Source organism: Dermacentor variabilis, chromosome 11 (assembly GCF_050947875.1).
Source record: "Dermacentor variabilis isolate Ectoservices chromosome 11, ASM5094787v1, whole genome shotgun sequence".
In the NCBI taxonomy this organism is placed as follows: domain Eukaryota; kingdom Metazoa; phylum Arthropoda; class Arachnida; order Ixodida; family Ixodidae; genus Dermacentor; species Dermacentor variabilis.
Genome location: NC_134578.1, coordinates 57,019,585 through 57,044,326, shown reverse-complemented (window position 1 = coordinate 57,044,326; position 24,742 = coordinate 57,019,585). Strand labels below are relative to the sequence as shown.

The 24,742-nt window shown below is 45.8% G+C and overlaps 1 protein-coding gene across 1 annotated transcript in view; it reads right to left on the bottom strand.

The window, feature by feature from the left end:
• LOC142564616 (uncharacterized) overlaps positions 1 to 22,982 on the bottom strand; it is a 32,100-nt gene extending 9,118 nt beyond the window's left edge. The window contains exons 1-7 of the mRNA XM_075675677.1: positions 22,663 to 22,982; positions 20,942 to 21,068; positions 16,438 to 17,318; positions 13,959 to 14,017; positions 12,134 to 12,257; positions 8,778 to 8,940; positions 6,080 to 7,609 (exon numbers count right to left, since the gene is read on the bottom strand). Coding sequence (XP_075531792.1) covers positions 7,084 to 7,609; positions 8,778 to 8,940; positions 12,134 to 12,257; positions 13,959 to 14,017; positions 16,438 to 17,318; positions 20,942 to 21,068; position 22,663 — 1,881 coding nt within the window. The 5' untranslated portion in view covers positions 22,664 to 22,982 and the 3' untranslated portion in view covers positions 6,080 to 7,083. The remainder of the gene's footprint in view (positions 1 to 6,079; positions 7,610 to 8,777; positions 8,941 to 12,133; positions 12,258 to 13,958; positions 14,018 to 16,437; positions 17,319 to 20,941; positions 21,069 to 22,662) is intronic.
• Between the last annotated feature and the right edge of the window lie 1,760 nt (positions 22,983 to 24,742).

The following is a 24,742-nucleotide window of genomic DNA, read 5'->3' as shown; positions in this document are numbered from 1 at the left end:
AATAGGTAGTGAGGCATTGGAAGTGGTAAGGGAATACATCTACTTAGGACAGGTAGTGACTGCGGATCCGGATCATGAGACTGAAATAATCAGAAGAATAAGAATGGGATGGGGTGCGTTTGGCAGGCATTCTCAGATCATGAACAGCAGGTTGCCGTTATCCCTCAAGAGAAAAGTGTATGATAGCTGTGTCTTACCAGTACTCACCTACGGGGCAGAAACCTGGAGGCTTACGAAAAGGGTTCTACTCAAATTGAGGACGACGCAACGAGCTATGGAAAGAAGAATGATAGGTGTTACGTTAAGGGATAAGAAAAGAGCAGATTGGGTGAGGGAACAAACGCGAGTTAATGATATCTTAGTTGAAATCAAGAAAAAGAAATGGACATGGGCAGGACACGTAATGAGGAGGGAAGATAACCGATGGTCATTAAGAGTTACGGAATGGATTCCAAGGGAAGGAAAGCGTAGCAGAGGGCGGCAGAAAGTTAGGTGGGCGGATGAAATTAAGAAGTTTGCAGGGACAACATGGCCACAATTAGCACATGACCGGGGTAGTTGGAGAAGTATGGTAGAGGCCTTTGCCCTGCAGTGGGCATAACCAGGCTGATGATGATGATGATGATGGAGAACCCCAGGGGTCAAACTTAATCCATAGTCTGTCATTACGGTGTGCCTCATAATTTCATTGTGGTTATGGCATGTACAGGCCCATAAGTCAAGTGAAGTTGAAAACTTCTGTCACAATGCGATGTGTCGTGTGAGGCAATGACAACACTAACCTTCTTGGCGGTGATGAACAATGGTGCACGACACCTCAAACAAATGCGTCTCCCTGTGTGTTCTGTGTACTATACAGACAAACAGCACTGGTGTATGCATGGTAACATTTACCATCAACTCACCGCTCTCGTATTGCACTAAACGTTGAAGAAATTAAACATTCGCCATTAACATAGCTACTAATTATTGTTGTCAATCAAAGCAAACAGCACAGAATGCTTCACTTACGTCGATTCCCACAGTGTGTGGGATCCGCATATTTTGAATTCCCAATTTTTAATATAGATCAGACAGCGACAGTTGCCGCTCAAACACCTGCCACATCATGCCCTTGACATTATGATGAAAATCATTTAACTCATGATGTCAGAATGCTAACATGCAAATATTTTCGTTAAAAGACTTCAATATGCAGAGTGGTATCATCATTATGCTATGACTATGCATTTAAACGCTTGGGTCTCTCCAAGTATACCTGGACCCTGAAAGCATGGAGATTTCAAGGCTTTCATTTTTGACTGAATACCACATTATGATCTGGAATAGAAAGTGTTTATTAAATCTTTATATACAACACAAATGTAAAGAAATGGACCAGAACTCCCAGCTTCCCTAGTACAGGTGGCCATGATCAACTAAGACAATAGTTAATGGTCCTTGCCAGCTAATTCAGCTGCAATATAAATTACAGAAAGGTGCCTATCAATTTTTATCAATACAGTGAGCATCAGGTACTCCAATATAAGAGGAAAAGGTCATTGGAATATTACAAGGTCTATAGGTCATCCGAAAAGGTGCAAGGCTGACAGATACCATTTGCTGGCTATAGACTTCTTACAGAGGTTAGTTTGTGCAGCGGAAAATAGATGGCGCTATTGTCTCCAACGCCATACGACACCTTTCGAGTGCAACCAAATGCCTGAATCATCACAAAAGAGGAATGAGCTTGTGCTAACTCTATTGACTGTACAGGACGAGCTACTGGCCATATGAAGCAAAGAGTGGCAAGGTACACCTGAAAGAAGTATGCTCCGACACTCTGCAATATCAGCATACTCTGCAGCACCAATAAAGAGAAATGCAAGTTAACGTGTTGTGCAGAATTAAAATGGTTGCTTGTCATAGAATATTTTTTTTTTAGATTACTCAGTTCCTAAAAGAAAGGAATGTATCTATGAAATGAACAACTATAAGGGTGAGGGAGCTAGGAACAATCGAGTGCCCTCTCACACACTTATGTCACTGCACTGCCGTCCTTCCTAACAAGAATTTCCCACCCAGTAATGGACATTTTATTAATGTGAGGAGACTATTCAGGACTTGTACATATGTGCAATCTTAGTGGACTAGGCACACAGTCGTGATTATAATAAACATTATAATGTCCCCCATGTAAATTCCTTTTCCTGCATTGTGGCAAGTACAGGAATTAAACAGGTTTCACTGCGAGCATTGTCCTGTAAAAGCATTATGAAATATCCCTACAGACTGCCGTTTCGTGGAAGCAAAATATGTACACATAAGATGCAAGACTGATTACATCTATCCTTTCATTAATTAAGCGGCCGATACTTATACAGTACTGAAGTGGTAAGGACAACCTGATGTTATGAGGAAACCGAAGAAAAAGAAGTGCGCGCGAGTGTGTGTCGCTTCATCAAAGAATGCACACACGCAGAGACTCGTAGGAGTCGCTCACCATTGTAGGGTTAAAATAAGGCTGTGTGTAAACTGTCCCCAGCACCAATGTTCCGTTCGCTCTTTCAGTTGAAAGTGTTGCATTACGGATGAATAAAAATTCACCATTCTGCATAATAATTCTGCACCTACTTGGCACATTGTCTGTCATCGTGAAGAAGCCAGAAGGCGCTCAACGTCAGCGCCGTCATGGGTTCCAAAATGAAAGTGGCGCTCAAAACGGTCTATAAACACAAAGCTATGGAGCTAAACATGTGTGCCAGTACTGCTCCTTGGCAACGGCCCAGAAATTACAACCCTCTCTTCTAATGCAAGAAATAGAATATTTTTATTACGTTATTTAAAGGGACACTAAAGTGAAAAATGATTTCTTCTACATCAGTAATTTACCTTTCTAGAACACCAAAAACACCACTCTTACAACGATAAGACGTTTGGTAAGCCAGAAAAAGTGCAAGAACGAAATACGATTGGCGACCCCTACTTATGTTCCCGCACCTGGGGGCTGCGACGTCTTGGATTTTGATGGCATCTTCTAGGGCCTACTAAATATATATAGGAGTACAGATTGACTGCATTGTGTTCTAATGTAACCAAATATTAAACATGGCAAGTTTCGGGAACCTTTATTCAGCCAACGTGACCCAAATGCGAAAACGTACTCTGGAATCCCTGACGTCACACTGAAGTACCGGCGCTAGGGTTTCGGCGCGAAATTCAAATACTGATACTTGGACCTTCATTTTCTCATCTAATAATCAAACTATTTTTTTTTTAAATGACTGCCTGCAGGGTTCTCAAACAATGCTTCATTAGTCTAAACTGATTTATTGTTTCGCTTTAGTGTCCCTTTAAGTTTGTGGCATCTGCAGTGTGGTTTTCTAATAATGAAGAAACTGGCTTTGTAATCAGGCTTTTTTTAGTAAAAAGAATATCACATTAAATAGGAAAAAAAGTATGCCCTGCCTAGAGATCTTTTCTGGGACACGTACTATACACTTTGTTAACAAGTGATTTATCTTTAGACGCAGCCCACAAGCATCTGAAAACCTAGTTTAGCGGAGAATGACAAGCTGCCGTAACCTTTTCGGCGATCTATCTGATGCCAATTATGCATGCCACAGCAGCACGTCTGCATAAGCTTGTTCCTTTGGCACCCCTCTGGTGCCCTCTCATTATCAGAAGACTTCGAAGGGTAGAGTTACAGACCAACAAGCAAGACTTTTTAGCGAACAGAATTTTTCGCAAAACTGCAGAACAAACTCCAATTCACAAACATATAGAAAAAATTTGGGAGGCTTGGCAGGTGTGTCTTAGAGGTATCAGTAATCCAATGTTCTCAACTTTAAACCGTTGTCCAAATGAGCAACGCTAACGTTACACACAATTTTTCATTGTGTCGCAGGACAGGGCGGCCCTTCAGTCAGATTACAAGTTTCCTTCTCTTCCAGTAGCCGCGTTTACATGAATACGGTAGAAGCGTATCGTATTATCTTGCCGTATCGCATTCCGCTGATGCACCTCCGTTTATATGTATGCGCATCTCACTGGCTGGCAAGCTAGCGCCGTCTGGTGTAACATTTGAAAATGAGCCCCCTACTTCCGGTAAACAGGCTTCCGCTGCCATACGGCCGCGCCGCTGGTTGTTTGGCCGGTTGTAATCCCTCAGCGAATGCTTTCCCATAATTCCTGATGCGATACGCTTCTGTTTACATGCGCCGCTGAAATGCGCATTCTCCATCTCAAACTACCCTTGCTTGGCGTATTGGATGCGATACGCCTTCCTAGCGAATTACCTCGTTTACATGAGATGCGATACGCTTGAAAGTTGATACGATACGCTTCTGTCGTATTCATGTAAATACCGCTAGTTATGTCCCTCAGGAATCGTACAAGAGAATGTAAGTGATTACAGCTCACACTTATTTCGTTCACAGACTAAGTGCTTGCCACCTGTAATTCGGTAAATGGAAGTTTACTCAGCCACAACTTCTCTGCAGCGTTCAAAGTGATTTTGCACGTTACATGGCAATAAATCGCGTGGTTTAACATCCCAAACTGAGCAATGCGAACACTATAACGGGAAGCTCTGGATTATACTCCCGTTTTATACGTAGCAGGCAACCCTACAAAGGCAAGATAGACTTCTCTCATTGTTCCAATTCACGGCCGAAAAGTACTACATTACATATGAAAGTTATTAGGCATGTGCCATGTAATTCAATGTAAAATCAGGTCTTGCACCTATTTACGAACAAACACCTGCGACCTGTGGCCACAATGAGTGACTTATGCTCGTAACCAAGACATAGTATGCCCCCAACTAGAAGCACAGATACGCACATGTGATTTGACGTAAACTTCTGCCCACAAGTTGTGGTTGTAATACATTGGAACCCACTCTTACTTATACTCAAGTGCTAAAATAAACCTCACTGTTATAACCGATAATTGGGTTACACCAGAAAAGCAGTGGCGGAAAACATTCAAACATTTTATTTAGAGAGAAAGAAGCACAGTTGAACCCACTTATACCATTGCTGGTTTCAACAATACTTGACTGTATAACAATGAGAAGCCGCACCACTCTGAATTTTTGTGTGTGTGCTCTACGCTAAAATAAACCGCTCACTACAATGTTCCCATGCTGAATGATTGGCTATGACAATCTAATGTGGCCAGTGCGTGTCTGCACTGAAAAGAAACGTGAAATCCAGGAAAATCATGAGTTATTCCAGTCTGTGAAGGTGGGTGACCAGTGAAGCTGTTTCGCACACGATACGGAGGTAACACACAATTTTGAACGAAGGTACAAACTCATTTATTGTCTTAACTGCACAATGTTACATCAACAAGCCCAAATTCATACACTGATCTCCTCCGACCCCCTGACATCACCGAGAGGGTGGAGGCAGCGGGAGAGGGGTGACGAAATGCCGTGCGGGGGCGGCACATGGGCAGGTGTGCCCAAGGAAAAAAGAACTTGCGTTCATTTTTTTCCCCGAAGATTTCGAATTTTTTTTCGTTTGGAACACACACTATAACCGATAATGCAGCATGGGAGCATTGTAGTAAGTGGTTTATTCTACCCCAGAGACATAGAGAAGTTGACAGTGAATTGGCTGTTCATTGTTATACTCAATATATTGTTAAAACTGGTAACGCTATAAGAGGGTTCTAGTGTAGTTAGTTAGCAGTTTCATAGAAAATGTTTCAGATCAAGAACAACTGCCCTGTGAAACACGTGGGATGGGACTTCACTAGCTGCATTACTCGCGCAGTTTATGCAGGGTTGCCTGCTACGTATGAAATGGAGCATAGTTTCGACCACCTGGGGTTTCTTTAACACGAACCGAAAGCACCGTACAGGAGTGTTTTTGCATTCTGCTGCCACCAGAATATGTCGACGGTGGCCGGGAATCGCACCCATGACCTACCGTATGCTAACCAGCAGAACACAACAGCCACTAAGTCGTTGCAGCAGGCTATTTGATTCATCTCGCCAAAATTTTACATTCCGGAAATCAAACATACACTTTGTTAGTGCTCTCGTGATTAACTTTGCATCTCGAGACACAATTTGAATTGTACAACTTACCCATCCACTTCTCGTTTACGCAATAGCCAGGTAAACGAGCTTCTCCATGTCGCTTCTTTTAACTTTCAGTTCTTCGACCACTTCCCTTGATTCTAAGGCCAGTTCAATTCAGAATTTTTCTGGCTTGGTGATTTCACTCCCCCTCGCCCTTAGCACAACTTCGACAGTTCCCACCAGAATCTGTTTATTATAGCTTAGGCAACACACTCTGTGGTGAAGCTCATTTCTGCATATAAAATGTTTCTTCGACCTCAAGTCCTCCTTTCCCAAGTTTGTCTGAAAATTCAGGTCACATCGCATGCACTGCTGGACTCGCCGGAGTGCCGGATGGACACACGGTGCAATCTAAATGTGGTGCCACGGTATTTTTCCTTACATTTTCGGAACTCTACTTCTCCCGTCATACGTGTTCCGTTGCGCTTAATTGCCTTGAAGTGCTTATGAAAATAAAGCCGTATCTGCAGTTGCTTCTTCAGTTCAAGTCCTTCATCAAGCTGCTGCCTCTAGAAAGCATTGTCTGGTTTTTGTTCAGGATTCCTGGGTGTTTCACACAAGCGCGATCCTGTCAGCAATGTCTTTTATCTTTGCTCTTCGAGAGTGCCTATTTGTAAATCCATTATGTGTCTCTGTGTCTGCAATTTCCGCTGTTGCTCATGAGCACACAAGCCAGACCCAGAGGTGCAGGCATGCCAGTTCTGTTGTTTGCCGAGCCCTTTTTTTTTTGCCAGCTCCGAGAGTAGCACAAGAACTGCCCTCAAATGCCGTCTGCTTCTACAAGCATCACTGTCGCAACGCCGATAGTGTTCGTACTTCAGGACCTGTGGCTGCAAGCTACTGGTGAAAGCGTGAGCTAATGCTTCCAGGCGTGCACAAGCTTGCGGACACTGGACAGCCGAGTCTGACTCTCTTTCTTTTGCTTGGCACTGCTGAACCCGCGATGCCAGACGCTGCCTCGCTGCACCTCGTCCCCTGCCCTAAACTCCGTGCCTTTCAAACCGCTTTCGTTACGTCTCCGCCGCCTGCGGTGTCTCTTCCTCTTCATCCACGTAGTCCTCCATTTTGAACTGAAAGTGGCGGGCACGGAGGTGCTTCTTCAGCTTGAAGTTGTTGGCCAGGCCCTTGCCGCAGTGCGGGCAGTAGTGCGGGTAGTCGCCGGCGTGCACCATGCGCTCGTGCTTCCGGACGCTGCCGAGCTCGGTGAAGCGCTGGTTGCACTGGCTACACTGGTAGGGCCGCTCGCCCGTGTGCGTGCGCAGGTGCGACTTGAGGTGCACCTTCTGGTTGAAGGTCTTGCCACAGTCGGCGCAGGCGTGGATCTCGGCGTCGTCCGAGTGCAGCTTCTTGTGGCGGTTCAGGTTCGAGGAGACGTTGAAGCGCTGGCCGCACTCGTTGCACTCGAATGGCTTCTCCTTGGTGTGCACGCGCATGTGGGTCTCGACGTCGTCGGCCCGGTAGAAGCCCTTCTGGCACACGTAGCAGGAGAAGGGGCGCTCGCCCGTGTGGGTCCGCTCGTGCATGGTGACGTGGGCCCTGCGTGCGCAGAGAGGTTAAAAAAATTTAAATTATGGGGTTTTACGTGCCAAAAGCACTTTTTGATTATGAGGCATGCCGTAGTGGGGGACTCCGGAAATTTGGACCACCTGGGGATCTTTAATGTGCACCTAAATCTAAGCACACGGGTGTTTTCGCATTTCGCCCCCATCGAAATGCGGCCGCTGTGGCCTGGATTCGATTCCGCGACCTCGTGCTTAGCAGCCCAACACCACAGCCACTAAGCAACCACGGCGGGTGTGCGGAGGGAAGTGAAAGAACTCGTTAGAAAAACTTTAGACAACCAGCTAAGTTTTAAAATTCGTAGTAGTACTCATGGACATGAGAGAGAGAGAGAGAGAGAGAGAGAGAGAGAGAGAGAGAGAGAACATTTTCTTTTTGCCCTGAGCACAAACGCCCTTTATGGGATACATAAGCACGTTATTTACATTTAAAGGCAGCATATAGGGTGCAGCAGAGACTAAGAAGCAACACAGTATTCAGATAACAGTGACCTATTCAGCAGCTTTGCTTTCGCCGATTTGGCGTGCTTCGGGATCCTGCTTGAATAACCATGTTCGGAGCGAGTAGCCCTCTGTTTTGTCTTGCGCTTTTACAAAAAGGTGCCACAGGCACCACAGCAATTTTTTCCCGTCCAATCTTGGCTTGCCTCAACCTCCAACAATTCCAAAACACTTTCATAAATCGAATACATTTTTCCTGAATATTTATAGAAAATTCACTGTGCGCTTTTAATAGGCAATAACCCAAACCTGCTGCCGATCGCTGCTGCAGGGAACGCGAATTGAGCGTTCCGTTTAACTCTGGCGGCACCCTACTGCGTCGTTGTCCACGAGCTCAATTTGATTTCGGTTTCCCGTCGCCGGTCTTTTCTAAAACACTATACAATAGGAAAACAACAAAGCATCACCAAGCACCACCAGCTTGGAGCGTGGCAGCATCTCATGTTGTAGCATCTGGTGCAACGCTTCGCGTTACGTACTGTTAGCTACAGTTGAGCCTGACGAATTTTTTTAGCGACTTCGAATTGTACGCTTTCCCAGTCAGTGTGCATTTTATTGCATTCTTTCTTTCTTCTCTCAAAACGTAAAGCCGAGGTTTTACTGCAATTGCCGTCACAATGAAAAGAAAAGACAGACGGACTCACTTCCGGTCGCTGCTGTAGGTGCAGTAGGAGCACTGGTGCTTGCCCTCTTGCCTCTTCCGGTGCCGGGTCTGCCAATGACGGTGCAGGTGCTTGGCCGCCGAAAACGCGTCGCCGCACGCCTCGCAGCAGAACACCACGCACTGGGTGGTCATGGCGTTCTTGCCTGCAGCATACAACACGGAGGTGCTCAGGCAACGGTACTTTACGATTACATATGTACCACAGCAGAATCTCGATAACAACTTCCTCGAGACCTCAGTGAAACCTAAATTTGTATGACACACAACAGACCACGATCAACACACCAACAATGAAGCTATGTAGATAAGGGGATCCGAGGGGCAAGATGTTTGGTTAGTTGCAGCCATGCTAAGACACGCACACCGTCATTGATGCCAAAGATGGCATTGGGGGAAATTGAATTTGAAATGTAGTAGTCCAGTGAAATTGCAATATAACAGACTTCAGGGGGGTCGCAGCAAATTGTTTGTTATAGTGAAAGCCCCAAAATTAACTATTCCCCCCGTAAACTCATTAGTTTATCAGATGTCACTGTATGACCACCAGTGTACGCACCACCAAAGTGCCATATATAGAGTTTCAACCGCAAATGAGAAGTTAATGCCCAGAAAACCATAGACAAAGAGGAAGCTCCATGTCACCTAAATAAAGTGGAATGTTTTTGTTTCTTTATATTTCACATTTCTTGCTGAGGACACCCCAACTGTCTCGCTCGAGGTGGACACCTGAACTATTAGAAAGTGTAGCCGTGTGTAAACGACACCGTCTGGAAAGTGCGAACGTGTCGCGTTCTCGCTTGCATGGAGGTTATATTTCTCACCGTGCATAGCTGGTGTGGCAGCAGAAAGAGTGTTTGCAGAAAGAAGGGCAAAAGATGGAAGAGACGCACCTACATACATTGCTAGGCGGCCCTTGTGAGGGCAGAGCACGTCCTTGCAAAACCTGATGCGTTTTCACCTCTACAATAGAAAAAAAAAAGTCCCGTCCGGACATTTTTCTCCTCTGGCACTGTCCCAAGTTTTCCGAACCAATGCGCTGGGGCATCTGCTAGCCTACTGTTAGCACTGATAATGAGCTCGGTACAGCGCTAGGAACACTTGTTGGGGACACTTTCTGTGCCTGGTAATGCGAAATTTCGCAATATTGAAACTATCTCCCAAAGTGATCGCCCGAGAGTACTACCCAAGGAAAGAACCGTCTCCTTCTTAGATGACAATGATAACCAAAGAGAACTCGTTTCCCCATTGATTCCCTGAATAAAGGCGCCCTTTTCATTTCCCTTCATTTCACGTTACATTCGAGTAACTATGGTATTCACTTATTAAAGAAAAAAGACGCACATTTAATGTCAGGCGTCAGCAAAAAGCCATGCGTCGCCTTGAGGACTGTCTCCCTCGATAGTCTTCAGGTGCTGTGATGTGAGCAGTGCGTGAGAGCGCCATGGTTGGAAGGTGAAAAGAAGAGGACGACAAAGAATGTGTGCACGGAGGCGAATCCTGTGCTAGGTGAAAGTCGATTACATCAAGGAATGTCAAGCACAAGAATGCGCTGTGCAAGATAAAATAAAAAGAAAGGAATCCAACCAGAAGAACCCATGGAGCCTCCAGGGGCCAATTCCCTGTGAACACGGAACTCCGAAGGTCACCAATCAGGCAAAGACAAATCGGGCAGAGTGGCAGAAAAGCGAGGCGCACTGGCAGAAGAGGGGGGAGTTCCAGGAAGCAACGCAAGGGTGAAGATTGGCCACCGGACCGGGAGCCGTTGGGTTCCGGACCAGAGCCTCCGGAGTTCCAACTGACTGGGGCCTCCTGTCTGAGGCTGGCAAACTCCTGCGCTCGCAGAGTGCGAGCAGTCGGACTACAGACTCGAGTTTGCACACAGCTGCCCGGCCAGAACGTTGCCTCCATTTGCACGTGCTGCCAGGCAGCCTGCGTGCCGTCTCCAAGCCGGAGCTGCCGTGCTCGAACGGTCAACCAGATTGATCTTTTAGCGAGACCAATGCTGCTTCTTTCGTCACCTCGCCTCCCCCCCCCCCCCTCCACATCAAACTGCTGCATGCGATCACACTCATGGTCTGCCCTGACTCGCGTGGTGTAGGTACTGTTCTAGCTTTGAGTGCAGTGGTTTCTTGCTCTGAATTTCCATTGAGTGTTTACATTATATATTTCTTTTTTTGCACGAGTGGCACTAAGAGTGTTGCGTACGCTTTGCAACATGTCCTTAATTGGGCTCTCGGAGGCTCTGCCTCAGGAAACCCTCTGAAACATTAAAGGAATAAAAACCCGCATCACAGGTGCTAAGTGTCCAAACTTGCTGATGTCTCGAATGCCAAAAGTGTGCACCACAAACAATCTCCTAAAGGGTCCCTCATCAGGTCTGGCCATATCGAGTTGACAAGTGCAGTGCATACAATGTGTGCTAATGATCGTGCCTGCTAAGTATTACATCGCTAACCGCCGCAGAACGAGATGAAATTTAAACCAAATACCGTTTGGTCTTCTCATCACAGGTGCCGTGCTCCCAGCTGGAGAGGTGATGCAAATGCACAAGTGCGCCTACGTACATGTCTGTACTGTGATGTTACTCATAGTGACACGTGACTTTGAGAATTATTCAAGGCAACATCTGTTATTTGTGTAATCTGTTGCTTCAATAGACAAATTAAAGGTTAGAAAAATAATAAAACACACAAACCGAATGTCTGCGTGTTTTTGTTTTACTTCATATTGTAGTGAGAGAGATGTACCTTGTTTTGTCTGCTTGTTACCACGTCGTTCAGTCACGTGTGCAGGCAACGAAACTATGACATTTTCTACCACGTTCCAGTGCGTGATCATGCTCTGTGATCCGCTTGTGTCTGCCTCAGTGTTCGTGTAGCACTGACTTATACTGCTAGTCAGGTGTTCTCATGCGCAAAATCGCATGCTGTGTGAAACGAGACAACCGCAAAAGCTCTCACGCAACACCGTCAGCGGAAGTACACTGCGCAGCAAGAAAGCAAGGGCAAAAAGAGAGAGAGAGAATGAGCGAAAAGAAAGAAGGCGGGGCCTGTGACATATGCGCCACGTGATCTTCGAGCTCCGGTATGGGATAACACAGTTAAGGAATTTCGCTTGCGGAGGCTGGACGGGGCAAGTGGAGTGTGTGTCTATGTCAGTCGCGAAGGCCGCCTTCTGAAATCACGAGTTCGCGGCACCTAAACATTTCAGTCTCGGCTATTAATGAACCAATTTGAGCAATGTTTGCGGCAGAATGCTCCCTAGAGGGCACATAACTTCCAGCGTGTCAGAAAAATTGTGGCCCGGTGAGAGGCCCCTTAAACAACTGAAACTCACCTTTCCTGCGCCCCTTGCGTTTATCTGGCTGTGGGAATGTCTTCACGAGTGCAGTACAGGGCTCCTGCTTAACTTCCACGGGGGCAGCCTTTTTCCTTGTCTGGGCCCTGGTGATTCTGGTCGTCTGCATGTAGGCAACAGTGAAAAATTCAGCAGACTTAAATAAATGCTAATGAGAAAGCACTGAACCTGTTTAGAGACTGCTGATACATTTTCCCAAAACTCACTCTCATTAATTTTGGTTAAGGTGCAGCGATTACCGGAACAGGAAATGAAGGCCAAACATAAATTTCTTGAATTCCGCAACCCTGCAGATTTCAGCCGACTCAGAAGTTCACGGGGCAGGTGGAAGCTTGAAGTGATGAGCACCGACTGATCAAGAAATGTTGCTAGAGCCAACGACTTGACTTGTTGGCAATTGCTTTCCTTAGCAGCCTTCTCATCTACGCTTAGCTTATTCTCCCCCACCCTACATGGGGGAGGATGTGGAGAATAAGCCAGCGTGCACCAGCTTCTTGTACACCGGCACGGTCACATCGTGACCAGAACCGAGGTACTTGAAATTACGAGTTATTTTTTTTTGTGTTACACGTGAATCAACTGTTTATAGGCAGACATGAGCATGCATGTTTCATTTCGTTGGATTTATCTGAACACGCAGAGCCCTGCTTAAGGTGAATTGCACACTACCCCTGTGCTGCCTTTTTCTTTTAATAATAAAAAAAAGTTTTAGAATTTTGGTCTGATCTTATTCCACCCACTGTAGTTGCTGTCAAGTTTTTTTTTTACAAGCCTGCTCAGTAAGCAACAAGAAAAAAAAAAAGGGGGGGGGGGCGTAAGAGTGCCCAGGGCCTAACAAGAACATAAAAAAACTAAAGTCTGGAGTTTTATGTGCCAGAACCATCATCTGATTATGAGGCACCTTGTAGAGGAAGTTTCCGGACTAAACTGGGTTTCTTTAAATGTACACCTGTATCTAAATACATGAACGTTTTTAGATTCCGCCCCTATGAGAATGCAGCCACTGTGGCGGGGTTTCAACCCGGCCTAGGTTCGATCTCTGAGGTGGATGAACAGACCTCTGAGGTGCATCTATTCTTAAATACAAACTAAAAAGAAACACCAAATAATTTTAGACTGATGTGTTATTCTCCCGAAACTCTATCTTCGTTAATTTCAGATAAGAAGAGAATTATCAGAAGAGAAAAAGAAGGTAAATGTTGCATTTTAAAAATCTTATGCCAACACTGCAGTGCTGGCGAGTCAGCGTGACATCACAGATTTCAACATTCTTTACCAATTTTTTTTTTCCACATTTGTGCCTCAGCTTAAGCGCTTGAGGTTTTCTCAGCTGAGTCTTAGAATGCGAAGTAGACAGTCCGTTGTTACCACAATAAATTTAGCTACACATGAGCAAAGTTCATGCCGTCACAACAAGCTGGAGCTGGAACTTCCACGGTGGCCATCTCCAACAGTCTATCCTTCTGTTTTTTTTTTTCTGGCTTACCAAATCTTTTTTAACGGAGAAAGTGGCTAGCTTGGTACTGCAGAAGGGTAGTGAACTAATTAAGCTGAAACAATTTTGTTTTGTTGTTGTTGCAGTGCCCTTTGAACGCGCCCCCAATGCACAATAAATTAGTGTTCTTGTATACCAGTCCCATAAAAGTGCAGCTGCTATGACCGAAAGTCAAAAGTGCAATGTAGCTTTAAACAATACATAAGAGCTGCCGAGTCACCGTGGTGGGGACTTGAAAGGGGCGAGCAAGGTTTTGTCAACTGTGGTTGACTCAAGCCACAAATATCATGCGTGAGGGGGCCCTCATACCTGACATCCCTTGGACATCGTTTTCTGCGTTTTCTGTGCCTTTTCTGCAGTTGCTGCTTCTGGAAGGAGAAAGATTTACTGGTAAGCGCATCATCAAAAAGCAGCTCAGGCACTTCGCAATTGCCCACACCACCGCACGAGCTCGAAAGCCAACCGCATCAAAATTTTGCATCACATAAAAAATATTGACAGTAATAATGTGGCTACACAGAAGGCACGGAGCAAAATGCTAATTACTGCATAAGAAAAAATTTTCTAAATTTTGCATTTCAAATCGAAACTGAAAAAAGAAAAGAAAAGCAGGTAAAAAGATCCAGCAGTTCCAATGCATTTTGGAATCTGTGCATAGTAAAGGTTGTGATGCAGTTAATGAAACACTACAGTCGAACCTCAATGTAGCGAATACAAATATAAGAAATTATTGGCTAAAATGAAGAAAATATAAAATTTGATTGGCCGTGCTTTATTTCAATGGAGTATTCTACCGCTGTAACTGAAAACGCAGTATCCAATTAAATGTCGGTTACAGTGAAGCAAAAATTTGTATGCAGGTGCCTCAAAATATATGCATTCTGATGGCAAAAATGATGCATAGAGTCACTGGCCAATTTCTTTGACAGTCGATAATTAGGACTTTGGTGATTATTTGAACTCCCGTGTAGCCCAGACACCTACTTCAAGCACTAAGTAATAACTGAACTAACTTAGGCCCAGTGGCCCAAGCAGCGCGGCCTTGTATAGTAGTTTTTCCGAGAGCTGTGGCAGTTAAGGGCGGTTTCGACCAATTGGGAGGGTGAGGTCAGACGGCAGCGGAAGTGCAGTGCGGATTCACCTGTGGTCCCCTCAGTCTCAGCGAAGTCTGCCGGCAGCCAAACTTAGCAAAAGGTGAGGCAACATAAAGTTTCCACCTGATACACTAGCACAGATTGCTCCCCAAAGCAGGCAGATTCGTACAACGAGGGTCACCTCCTGTCCCGTCAGAGCGACCGCGCGCCTATTTGTGTTGGAGCGCGTGCTACCCGTGGTTGCGTTTTTACGATGGCAAAATGGCCTCGTCATCTGGCAAGCTTGGTAGACAGGACTTTTTGTGTCATTCAGTGCCACAACAGCATTGAAAGCGCAGAACACCAACCAGTAGCAGCTCGTGAGTCTGCATATATTTCAGGGAAAACTTGCTGGTGAGAAATGTGCCTAGCAGTACAATTGTACATTATTCTGTACACACGCCTTCTTTTGATTCATGTCATGTTGTAAATCGAGTGGCCCTTACGTGCAGAACGATAAAAGCTTTGTGTGTACAAGCACATTTGTTCAATGCTGGTCCCTTTCGGGATGAAGCACACTGCAGGACCAGCCGATGAGAAATGTTAGGGTTAGGTCCACAATGCTGACTTTTCAAAACGCTGCAACTGAAACGCGTGTTTTGGAAGCAACAAAAAGGGAAAAGTCTCATGGGCTTTTTCCAGAAATCATGGCCGCGAATTGAGAGAGGTGGCCAGGCGTCAGAATGGCACCTGTACTAGTAGTTTACCCAGTTTAATCTATTGTTGTAAGCCTTTGCAAGTCTTTGCACTAGTTGCACATAGCTGTTTGTAAAACAAATATCATTTATCTTTTTTTTAAATATGCCGTTCACCTAATGAGTGATACTAAGCATCTTTGAACCATGCAAGATCAGAGGTACGAGCTGCTTATCATTTTCTTTTCTTTTTAAACATGCAACGACACTGTAATCGCACAACAAATTTTTGTGTTGCTGTTTCCTACTTATGTGCTTGTACATGGTATGACGTGTGACTACAATGTACAAAGCCTTTGAAATTGTTTGCACAAAACATCATGCCAATGTTTCCAAGTCAGGCTAGCACAGAAACATGATCATTTGCATGCAGATGCAAAAATAACTCCTAGTTTTGATAACACGGCAATGCCAACGGGCCCAGCACCATGCTCTCCTGAACTACATACTATTGCAGCTAGTGTGTGCAATAAAACACAAAAGACACATTTTCAAACCAAGGAAAAGCATGAAACGGCTGATAAACCTGGTTCTACGTTCCAAAGCACCACAGGAGCTATGACACGCTAGGTTGATCCTGATTAATTCTGACGGCCTCGGGTTCTTTAACAAGCACCCAAAGCATGTTAAACGACTTTCTTTTTTATGCATTTCACCACCACAACTGGGAATTCCACCAGCGACCTCCTACTAAATACATTCACTGTGGCACCACTTTTAAGAGTCTCGATCCTCGAGTGTGATGACTCACTGGTGGGTGACTTGTCAAATTGCTCGGATCCGTCATGACCCACCGGTTAGTCTCCAAGGAGTTGTGTTCCTTTGAAACTTTCTCAATGCGCAGAGAGTCAGTGCCACAGTGCATCAGATCAGAAGCAACACGATGAACCACGGTGGGTAAAAATAAATTAACAAAATATTAAAACATGCCTTAGGATGAGAGAAAGGAAGAAAACTCACTACTAGTTTGCGGTGACTGCTGCAGGACTTTCATGTGCACAATCGTGAGCTTCTGTGGCGAGTCTTTGCCAGCTTCCCCACTCTGCTGATTTGACGAGGAATACATGTGAACCGGCACACGAATCGGTTTGCCGGCATCCTTCGCCTTGACTACCATGGTGACTCTGGACTGGCTAGCAATGGGCAGCGATGAGTTCCGCAGCGTCTGTGAAATGTTCGTCCCGGCGGGCTGCAGGATGCACCGGCGCACAATCACAGGACCCGGGGTCCCCGACGGAACACGGGCTCCAGCCACAATCACTTGGCCCTTGAGTGGAGTCCCGGAAGAGACTGACGAAGTGGTCTTCAACTTCTTCGCATCTGGAGTTTGCGTGTCGGTGGGAGCAGGCCTTTTTTCCGAACTCTGGTGGATGAATTTTAACGAAGCCTGTGAGTCGGGAAGGATGCATTCACCGCCGCTAGTGCCTGCTGCATAGCAGTGGTCTTCATTGTAAGGAGAGCTTCCCAGTGTGCTGTTACGCACTCCGTCTGCTTCCGCAGGCGGCGGGCTCTCTGTGACGTCGCAGTAGTCTGTGGTCGAGACGGTCTCGCAGGCGATGTCAAGGTTTGCCGTGTCCACAATGACCGCCGACGAAAGGGACGTGTCGTCGCCCCCAACTGTTTCATTTGCAGCACAACAACTTGGACCAGAGGCTGGCCCCTCAACAACTGCATTCACGGCATCGTCCTCGGTCATCGTCGAAGCATTGTTTTCTGATGAGGTTCCATCTTTCGGACGGGTAGACCCGTCACTCTGGCTTTCTTGCTGTAGCAACTCGCACACTTCATCTAATTTTGCCGCTGCCTTGTCTTGAATGGTGCCATCGACCTGCACCTTGGCCCTGATTAACAGAAATAAGGGGATGCATGGTCAGTCAGTTGTCGCAATCAGAAAAGCCCTCTAACGACACCACATTCCTCATTGTTTGACGGCTCTATCTTGTGTAAAGTGTTGCGGCACAAAAATTGTACAAGCAAGTACGGGGAAAACAGCCATACACAAGAAAACATGGGCACACGTTCACAAGAACTTGTCATACACAAGTGCCGTCTGCAAATGGCCATTGTTGCAGTTTTCGCCTAGTGATGTGAATGCCACTAGGGTTGGCAGGCACCTGAATGCCAGTCGTTGAGAACATGCTCTTAGATAAAAGAAAAAGCTGCATGAATGCAGGCACTGACTATGCTTTCCACGGTAATGAAGCGAGTGACTATGTGGAACATAGAGTGAGCTTGTCAAAACATTTTGCCAGACAAAATAATTTTGTTGTCTAAAAGGCCAATGAGCTGTGTCTTCCAGTAAGAGACAAATGAGCAAAGGCCACATTAACTACATTATTTACCCATTCTAATGGCGCACCCCTAAGGAAAGCAAATGGGAGAAGTGTCCAAAAGTTTTTCATGCATTACCATCGGCTACAAAGCCAAAACTGAGTTAACAATGCTGGCAACAGCCAGCGCCGTTGCCATCAAAAGGTTAGAACAGAACAAGTTTCGACTGTTGTGGCTCCGCATTAATTTTGACAATCTGGGTTCCGTTACCGCACACACGCCTGGGAATCGGACACGCAACCTTGTACTCAGCAGCGTAGCGCCACAGCCACTGAGCTGCCAGGGCAGGTGCATGGAAAGTTGACTCCTCAGTCTTACATTAAAGTTTTTATGATGATGATGATGGCTTCTTGGGTGACACGTCACTGGACTTACAGCGCAGTTACACAGGACGAACAGGAGCAGGCACAGACAACACTGACTTGGAAGAAATATTATTGCAAATGCACTTGGGAAATCAGAGAAGCTGATAAGTTTTGTGCAATCGGGCAATTCCCATGTAAATGCTTTCTAGACAGCCCTATGAACGAAACAGTTAAGCTTCCTTGCACGTGCTTGGTGAGAGTTGCACGCCAAATTCTAAAAAATTTTGCCGTCATGTTCCTGATGTTTTATCAACATGTGTGCATTTGGTACATGCTCTGCCTGCGGCAACATTGTGTGGTGTAGTGCACAATGGCTACGCCGTGCTGGTAGTTATGATGGCGTGTACAATAGTGAAGTCATGTAATATTGGTGAAGAACTGTCAAAAATGCAACTTAAAGGGATGCTAATTCAGAAGCACTAGATCAGTTTGGGCTGATAAATTATCCTTTTAAAACTCTATTTTTGTTAAATTTGCTCTAAGAGGTTAATTACTACCATAACAGAAAATGAAGGATAAGCGTCCACTTCTCGAATTTCAAGCCGAGATCCCAGTGCCACCATGTCAGCGTGACAACATGGATTTCAAAGTATTTTCTCCTATTTGGGCTGCAGTGGCATTGTCAGACTTTGAAACCTGTTCTGTATAATTCCTTCAGAATACGTCATAGTCCTTATTTGCCGATAAACAATTAACTAGACTCAAGCAGGCTCAGCCAATATCCATAATGTCGTGGCGAGATGGTGCTTGACTTGAAGTGACTGAACTAGAGTTCAACGTGGTGTTGCCATGTGTCCTTGGTATTTGCGTCTATTGCGATTTAGCAAGCCTGTTCTCAAGTGTGAGATGTTTTTTTCATATCGTAGAATTGTGATTGAATAATATAATTTTTTCCCCCCTCATGTCCTTTTAAAGCTGGATTCACACGACGAGACGGATTGCCTATTCAGTTCACAGTCTGTCACATGACGAAGGCACAACAAATTGAGCTACTGCCAGCTTCTCTGTGACATTTTTTTCGTGTGGCGTGATTCGGTGGCACTGAGCTGCGTCATGCTCATTCGCTGGCTGAATTGGCACTCCGTCCCATTGCATGAATCCTGCTTGTGCCCAAGAAGAAAAACACTCAAATTACAGCTACAAAGGCAGGCACAGTTGTCAGTCACCAAACCTTTACAGACGGGCCAAATCAGTCTGCTACTTATAAGCGAGTAACCAGTGGCACTCGTGTACATTTGAGAATGTAAATAACTACTATTTGCATTGCACATGCAATCTGATTAGACAAGTCTTTCCTGCTACAGAACTGGTGACAACGTTCAAGCTATTCTGGATACAGTAGGTGTGTGTGATAAAGACGAATAACTTGATCATCATCATCATCATCAGCCTGGTTACGCCCACTGCAGGGCAAAGGCCTCTCCCATACTTCTCCAACTACACCGGTCATGTACTAATTATGGCCATGTTGTCCCTGCAAACCTCGCAATCTCATCCGCCCACCTAACTTTCTGCCGCCCTATGCTACGCTTCGCTTCCCTTGGAATCTATTCGGTAACTCTTAATGACCATCGGTTATCTTCCCTCCTCATTATGTGTCCTGCCCACGCCCCCATTTTTTTTCTTGATTTCAACTATGATATCATTAACCCGCGTTTGTTCCCTCACCCAATCTGCCCTTTTCTTATCCCTTAACGTTACACCTATCATTCTTCTTTCCATAGTTCGTTGCGTCGTCCTCAATTCAAGTAGAACCCTTTTCATAAGCCTCCAAGGGTTCTACTTAATTAACTTGATAACAGCGGTAATATGGTGAACGACAGTAACTGGAACAAAAGTAAAAAAACAGTGTACGTGTGACAGCGTACAGCGCACATTTCTCCCCAAAATTTTTTGTCAGTGGGGAGTGTGTGCCCCTGTACATCTGCTGTTCAATACATTGCTGCAACAAGCAGCCACAGCACACCTGCGACCAATACATTGTGCGCTGCATACTATAAGCACAAAGGTGCACAGGTGACACACAGTTTAACATGCCCTCATGTCCCCAAATTGTAGTCATTATATAGATAGTAGTTAGTCTGTAGGAAGCATTGCAGATGGTAAACAACTGCAGCGCGAAACCTGCAGCGTGAAAACTTTTATGACTGCGCTATTTGTGCAGCTTCCAAAGCATTGCCCTGCTAAGCATGAAACAAAGCATTATCACCACCATCCTCTTTTCATGTCCACAGGACAAAGGCCTCTCTCAGCGATCTCCAATTATACCCCTGTCCTGTGCTTGCCGATTCCAACGTCCACCTGCAAATTTCCTAACTTCATCACCCCACTTAATTTTGTGTCGTCCATGACTGCACTTCCCTCCCTTCGGCACCCACTCTGTAAATCTAATGGTCCACTGGTTATCTGCCCTACGCATTACACGACCTGCCCAATCCCCCCCCCCCTTTTTTTTCTCTTAATTTCAATTGGTATAGCGGCTACCCCTGTTTGCTCACTGATCCACACCGCTCTCTCCCTGTCTCTTTAACGTTATACCTGACATTTTTCATTCCAATGCTCTTCGAACAGTCTTTAACTTCTCAAGCTTCTTTTTTAACCTCCAAGTTTTTGCCCCGTATGTTAGCACTGGCCGAATGCAATGTTTGCACACTTCACTTATCAACAACAGTGGTAATTCTGGAAACTCACCACTGTCATTGAAATAAAGCATAGCTCCGATCAAACATGCAGCCAATAACAGCAGAATACAGTCTCAATGCACACACCTGGCCTTGGCAAGCTGGGCACGTATCTCTTGCAGCTGCTTGCACAAACGTAAGACGTCACAGTCTGATGAGCCTTGCATCGTTGCTCCTTCCTCTTGTGGCTTCTGTTGCGAGGGTTGTTCCTCCACTGCAAAGACAACCACACCTCTTGGAGTGCCACAAGCAGTGTGCCTCTTAAAGCTAAGCTCCAACGGTGAAATCTGTAGCGCACATTTTACTCTCGGTGCTTTGGTCATGTGCACCAAATGACAATGCCGAAGGTTGCATAGTTCTGCAGTAAGTCAAATGCGAAAGAATATGCATGCATGATTCTCCAATAAAAATTTAGGTAGGCCCTTCAATGCCCTTAAAAGAGCTCAGCTCACTTTTAGCTAAAAACCACATTTGTTGGGTTTTAACAAATCTGCCTCAATGAGTCTGCATTGGAGCTTACTAAGGTTATGCCTCAGGTACAGTTCATGACTTTCGGGCAAGTCGAGAGTGTGCCCATCAAGGCCATGAAATTGGCTAACATTCTGCAATGCCACTCATAAAACTCCGACCACAGAATTGGTTAGTACACTGCAGCAATCTGCATTATGGTGCTTGTAAACCACCATTGTTAATTTAACAGAACTTTGCAAAAGAAGTGATTTGATATTTTTTGATACAACCCTTACAGTGGCCTGTTAGGACCATTTGTGAAGTAGGGGAGTAAGGTGATATTGCAACTTTTCTTCCTTTTATTGCAAGCAATGCAACATACATGTGGCAATTATGGGACCCTTGATTCAAACAGAACAAATGATGGCCATTTATTTTTCTAGCAGAGACGTTCCAATGTGATGTCACAGGGATAGCTGGATTCTGAGCTCACGAAAGCTTAAGACAATGAACACACAAAAAGAAAAGAAAAGAGAAAAGCAAAACCACGGAAAGCTCAAATTTCAAAGCAACGTTTCACTGAAATTTTAAGTTCTAGAAGCACAATGTCTATCTAAAAACGTGGGCTGCGCTTGCCACACAAGCTGCCCAAATAGTTTAGATATACCGTCAACGAACCGAACTTTGATAAGCAGAGGCATTCTCTACGCAAGGAGTAATACAAAATGAATATGTTCTTTTCACAATGCACGACTCCTGCAGACTCGGCTATGAATGAACAGACAACGAAAGATAGCATATCTCGTGATTAAGATAAACTACACTACCTTCGCGCGGGGCGGCACATAGACGGCTGTCTGTGCGCTGTTTATGAATGAAGTACGCCGTGGCGACTTCATATACAAATAGAGGATTAAATATGAGTGAATTTTACAAAATTGGTTTCTTAAGAGGAAATCTGCAACAAGGACGTGCCAGCAGTCAAGATGACATAGATGATGGCTTGCGTTGTTCGCAATGCGGACAACTGTTCTATCTCACTTTTCTTTCCGCCCGACAGTATGTCAGCGCCCCGCTCTAGTTCATGCTTCTCAAGATCAGTTGTGATGTAGCGGTCCCGTTGTTTTTGAAGTTCACGGTGAAGCACGGGTTTATGTCTCTATCGGTTTATGTAAATGTTATGCAACGAATCATCAGGGAGCAGCTGTGAGCATTCGAAACGAATACACAAGCTTCCGAGTTCCCGACGGTGTGACGTGATTCTTCGAATGGCGCATGGGACAGTGGTAGTTAAAGCGTCGGCAGTACGCTAACAACGCTTTTGAGGCAGTTTGAGAGTGAATGAGAAACAAACTCACTGACTGGTGGTTGCAGCACCGCCAAAACACCGCGCGCCGTTGGCTGATTTACTGGTCACGCTAGCCTCTTTTCACAGAGGCATCGCTTCCCGCCGGACGAGACGACAGGATCGTCAAAAGTATCAGGGAGAGTCGGGACTGCTGTAGGCTTGTTGCGGGTTCCTTTTTACTACAGATTTAGCCACTTTAAGGCCACCGGTGCCAAAACTACAGTAAACTTTTCTGCAGTTTACCATAAGCATGCGTAAGGGTTACGGAGGCTAGCTATAAAAGTAGGGTTGCAGGCCACACAGCCAGCGTCTACAAAATGAACTCAGCCTGACTTGACCAGGCTTGGCTTCCATCGACTTTTGCGCGAATTAGGGAGTACAGCTGAAGAGAAGAAAGGGAACCGAGGGGCCTGATTGTTATTAATCATATCGTAAAAGCCACCAAACAAGGACACCAATAACAATACAGGGGGAATTACTTGTGCTTATTGATTGAATTAAAGAAAATTATAAATAAATGAAAAGGAAAGCGGATAAAAAAAAAAAACAACTGGCCGCAAGTGGGCACGAACCCACGTCTTCGCGTTACGCGTGCGATTCTCTTATCAAGTGAGCAGCGCTCTGATGGAGTACATGCAAGAAATTTGGACTAAAAGCCACCTCCTACGCCATTGGAAGTCGGCAAACGGGATCCTACTCCCAAAGCCGGGCAAACCCCAAAAAACACAAAATGTAAGACCCATTTCCCTAACCTCATGCATAGGGAAATTGATGGACCGCGCAGTCCAGACCAGACTGACGCGCTTTATGGAGCAGAACGACCTGTGTCCGCAAGAGATCATCGGTTTCCGACTGGGCTTGTGCATGCAGGACGTGATGCTCCTACTCAAACATGACACAATTGACTCGCGTTCTAGAGAAGCCAAGGTAATCCTCGGCCATGCCAAGGACTTTTTGTCAGTCAGAACTGCCTGCATGAAGTTCCAAGATATTGAATCTCCAACACTGAAATTAGGGAGCAGGGGCACGCCGCAGGGCTCTGTTCTCTCCCCATTCCTCTTCGACGTGGCGATGAGGGGCCTCCATGAAGTTCTGAGAAGCATACAGGAGCTAAATTTCAGCATGCATGCGGATGACATCGCCCTCTGGACCAACCAGGGGAGCGAGGCGAGCATCGAGGAGCGCCTGCAGGCGGCGGCGGACACTGTCGTCGACTATATATGCTGCCAGCAGCTAGTCTCTCATGCCCTACGCAAAAATCGGAATTATTCGTCTACAACCCAAAGTCGATCCGGTGCAAGCGCAGCTTAGAATTTGACATTAAAGTTGAGGGGAAACCAGTCCCAAAGGTAAACCAAATCAGAATCTTGGGACTTTTCGTACAGTAAAATGGATATAATAATGGGGCAATCAAAAATCTAGAGGGATTTGCCACGCAAGGCCTTGGCATATATAGAGGGGTTGCGCTGAGAGGACGAGGCCTGAAGGAAAGATGCTTGCTTAAACTAACCCAAGCATACGTAATAAGCCGCGTCTACAATGCCGCGCCTTTCTTAAACGTCAAGTCAGAGGAGAGGAGGAAACTCGACTCGCTCATTCGACGGTGCATAAAGAAGGCCTTAGGCTTACCAATTAGCCTCTCCACGGAGAAGGTCCTCTCTATGGAAGTGCACAATACCTGGGACGAAATAGCGGAGGCTGTCAGAATTTCGCAGCTCGAAAGATTAAGCCGAACGAACGACCACAGGCAGAGCTATCCTCGAAATGGTAGGCCTGCAAACCGATAGGGGACTACGAGGCAAGACAAACATCCCGCTGGACTGCCAAGAAAATCTAATCATTCCCCCCTCCATCGTAACATGCATCCCGTATTCAACACGGAGAGGAGGGAAAAGAGAGCAGATCGAAGCACTGATCAAACGCTTGGATTCGTTGGACAGCAAGTCGGTTGCGTACGTGAACGCGGCAAGTGGCAGGTCGGCTGCGGCGGTCGCCTCGGTGGTCGACGGCTGAGGGGCCTCTGCATCGGCCGCCACCATTAGAAGCCGCAACACGGAAACGGCTGAAGAAGTTGCGATAGCGCTCGCTTG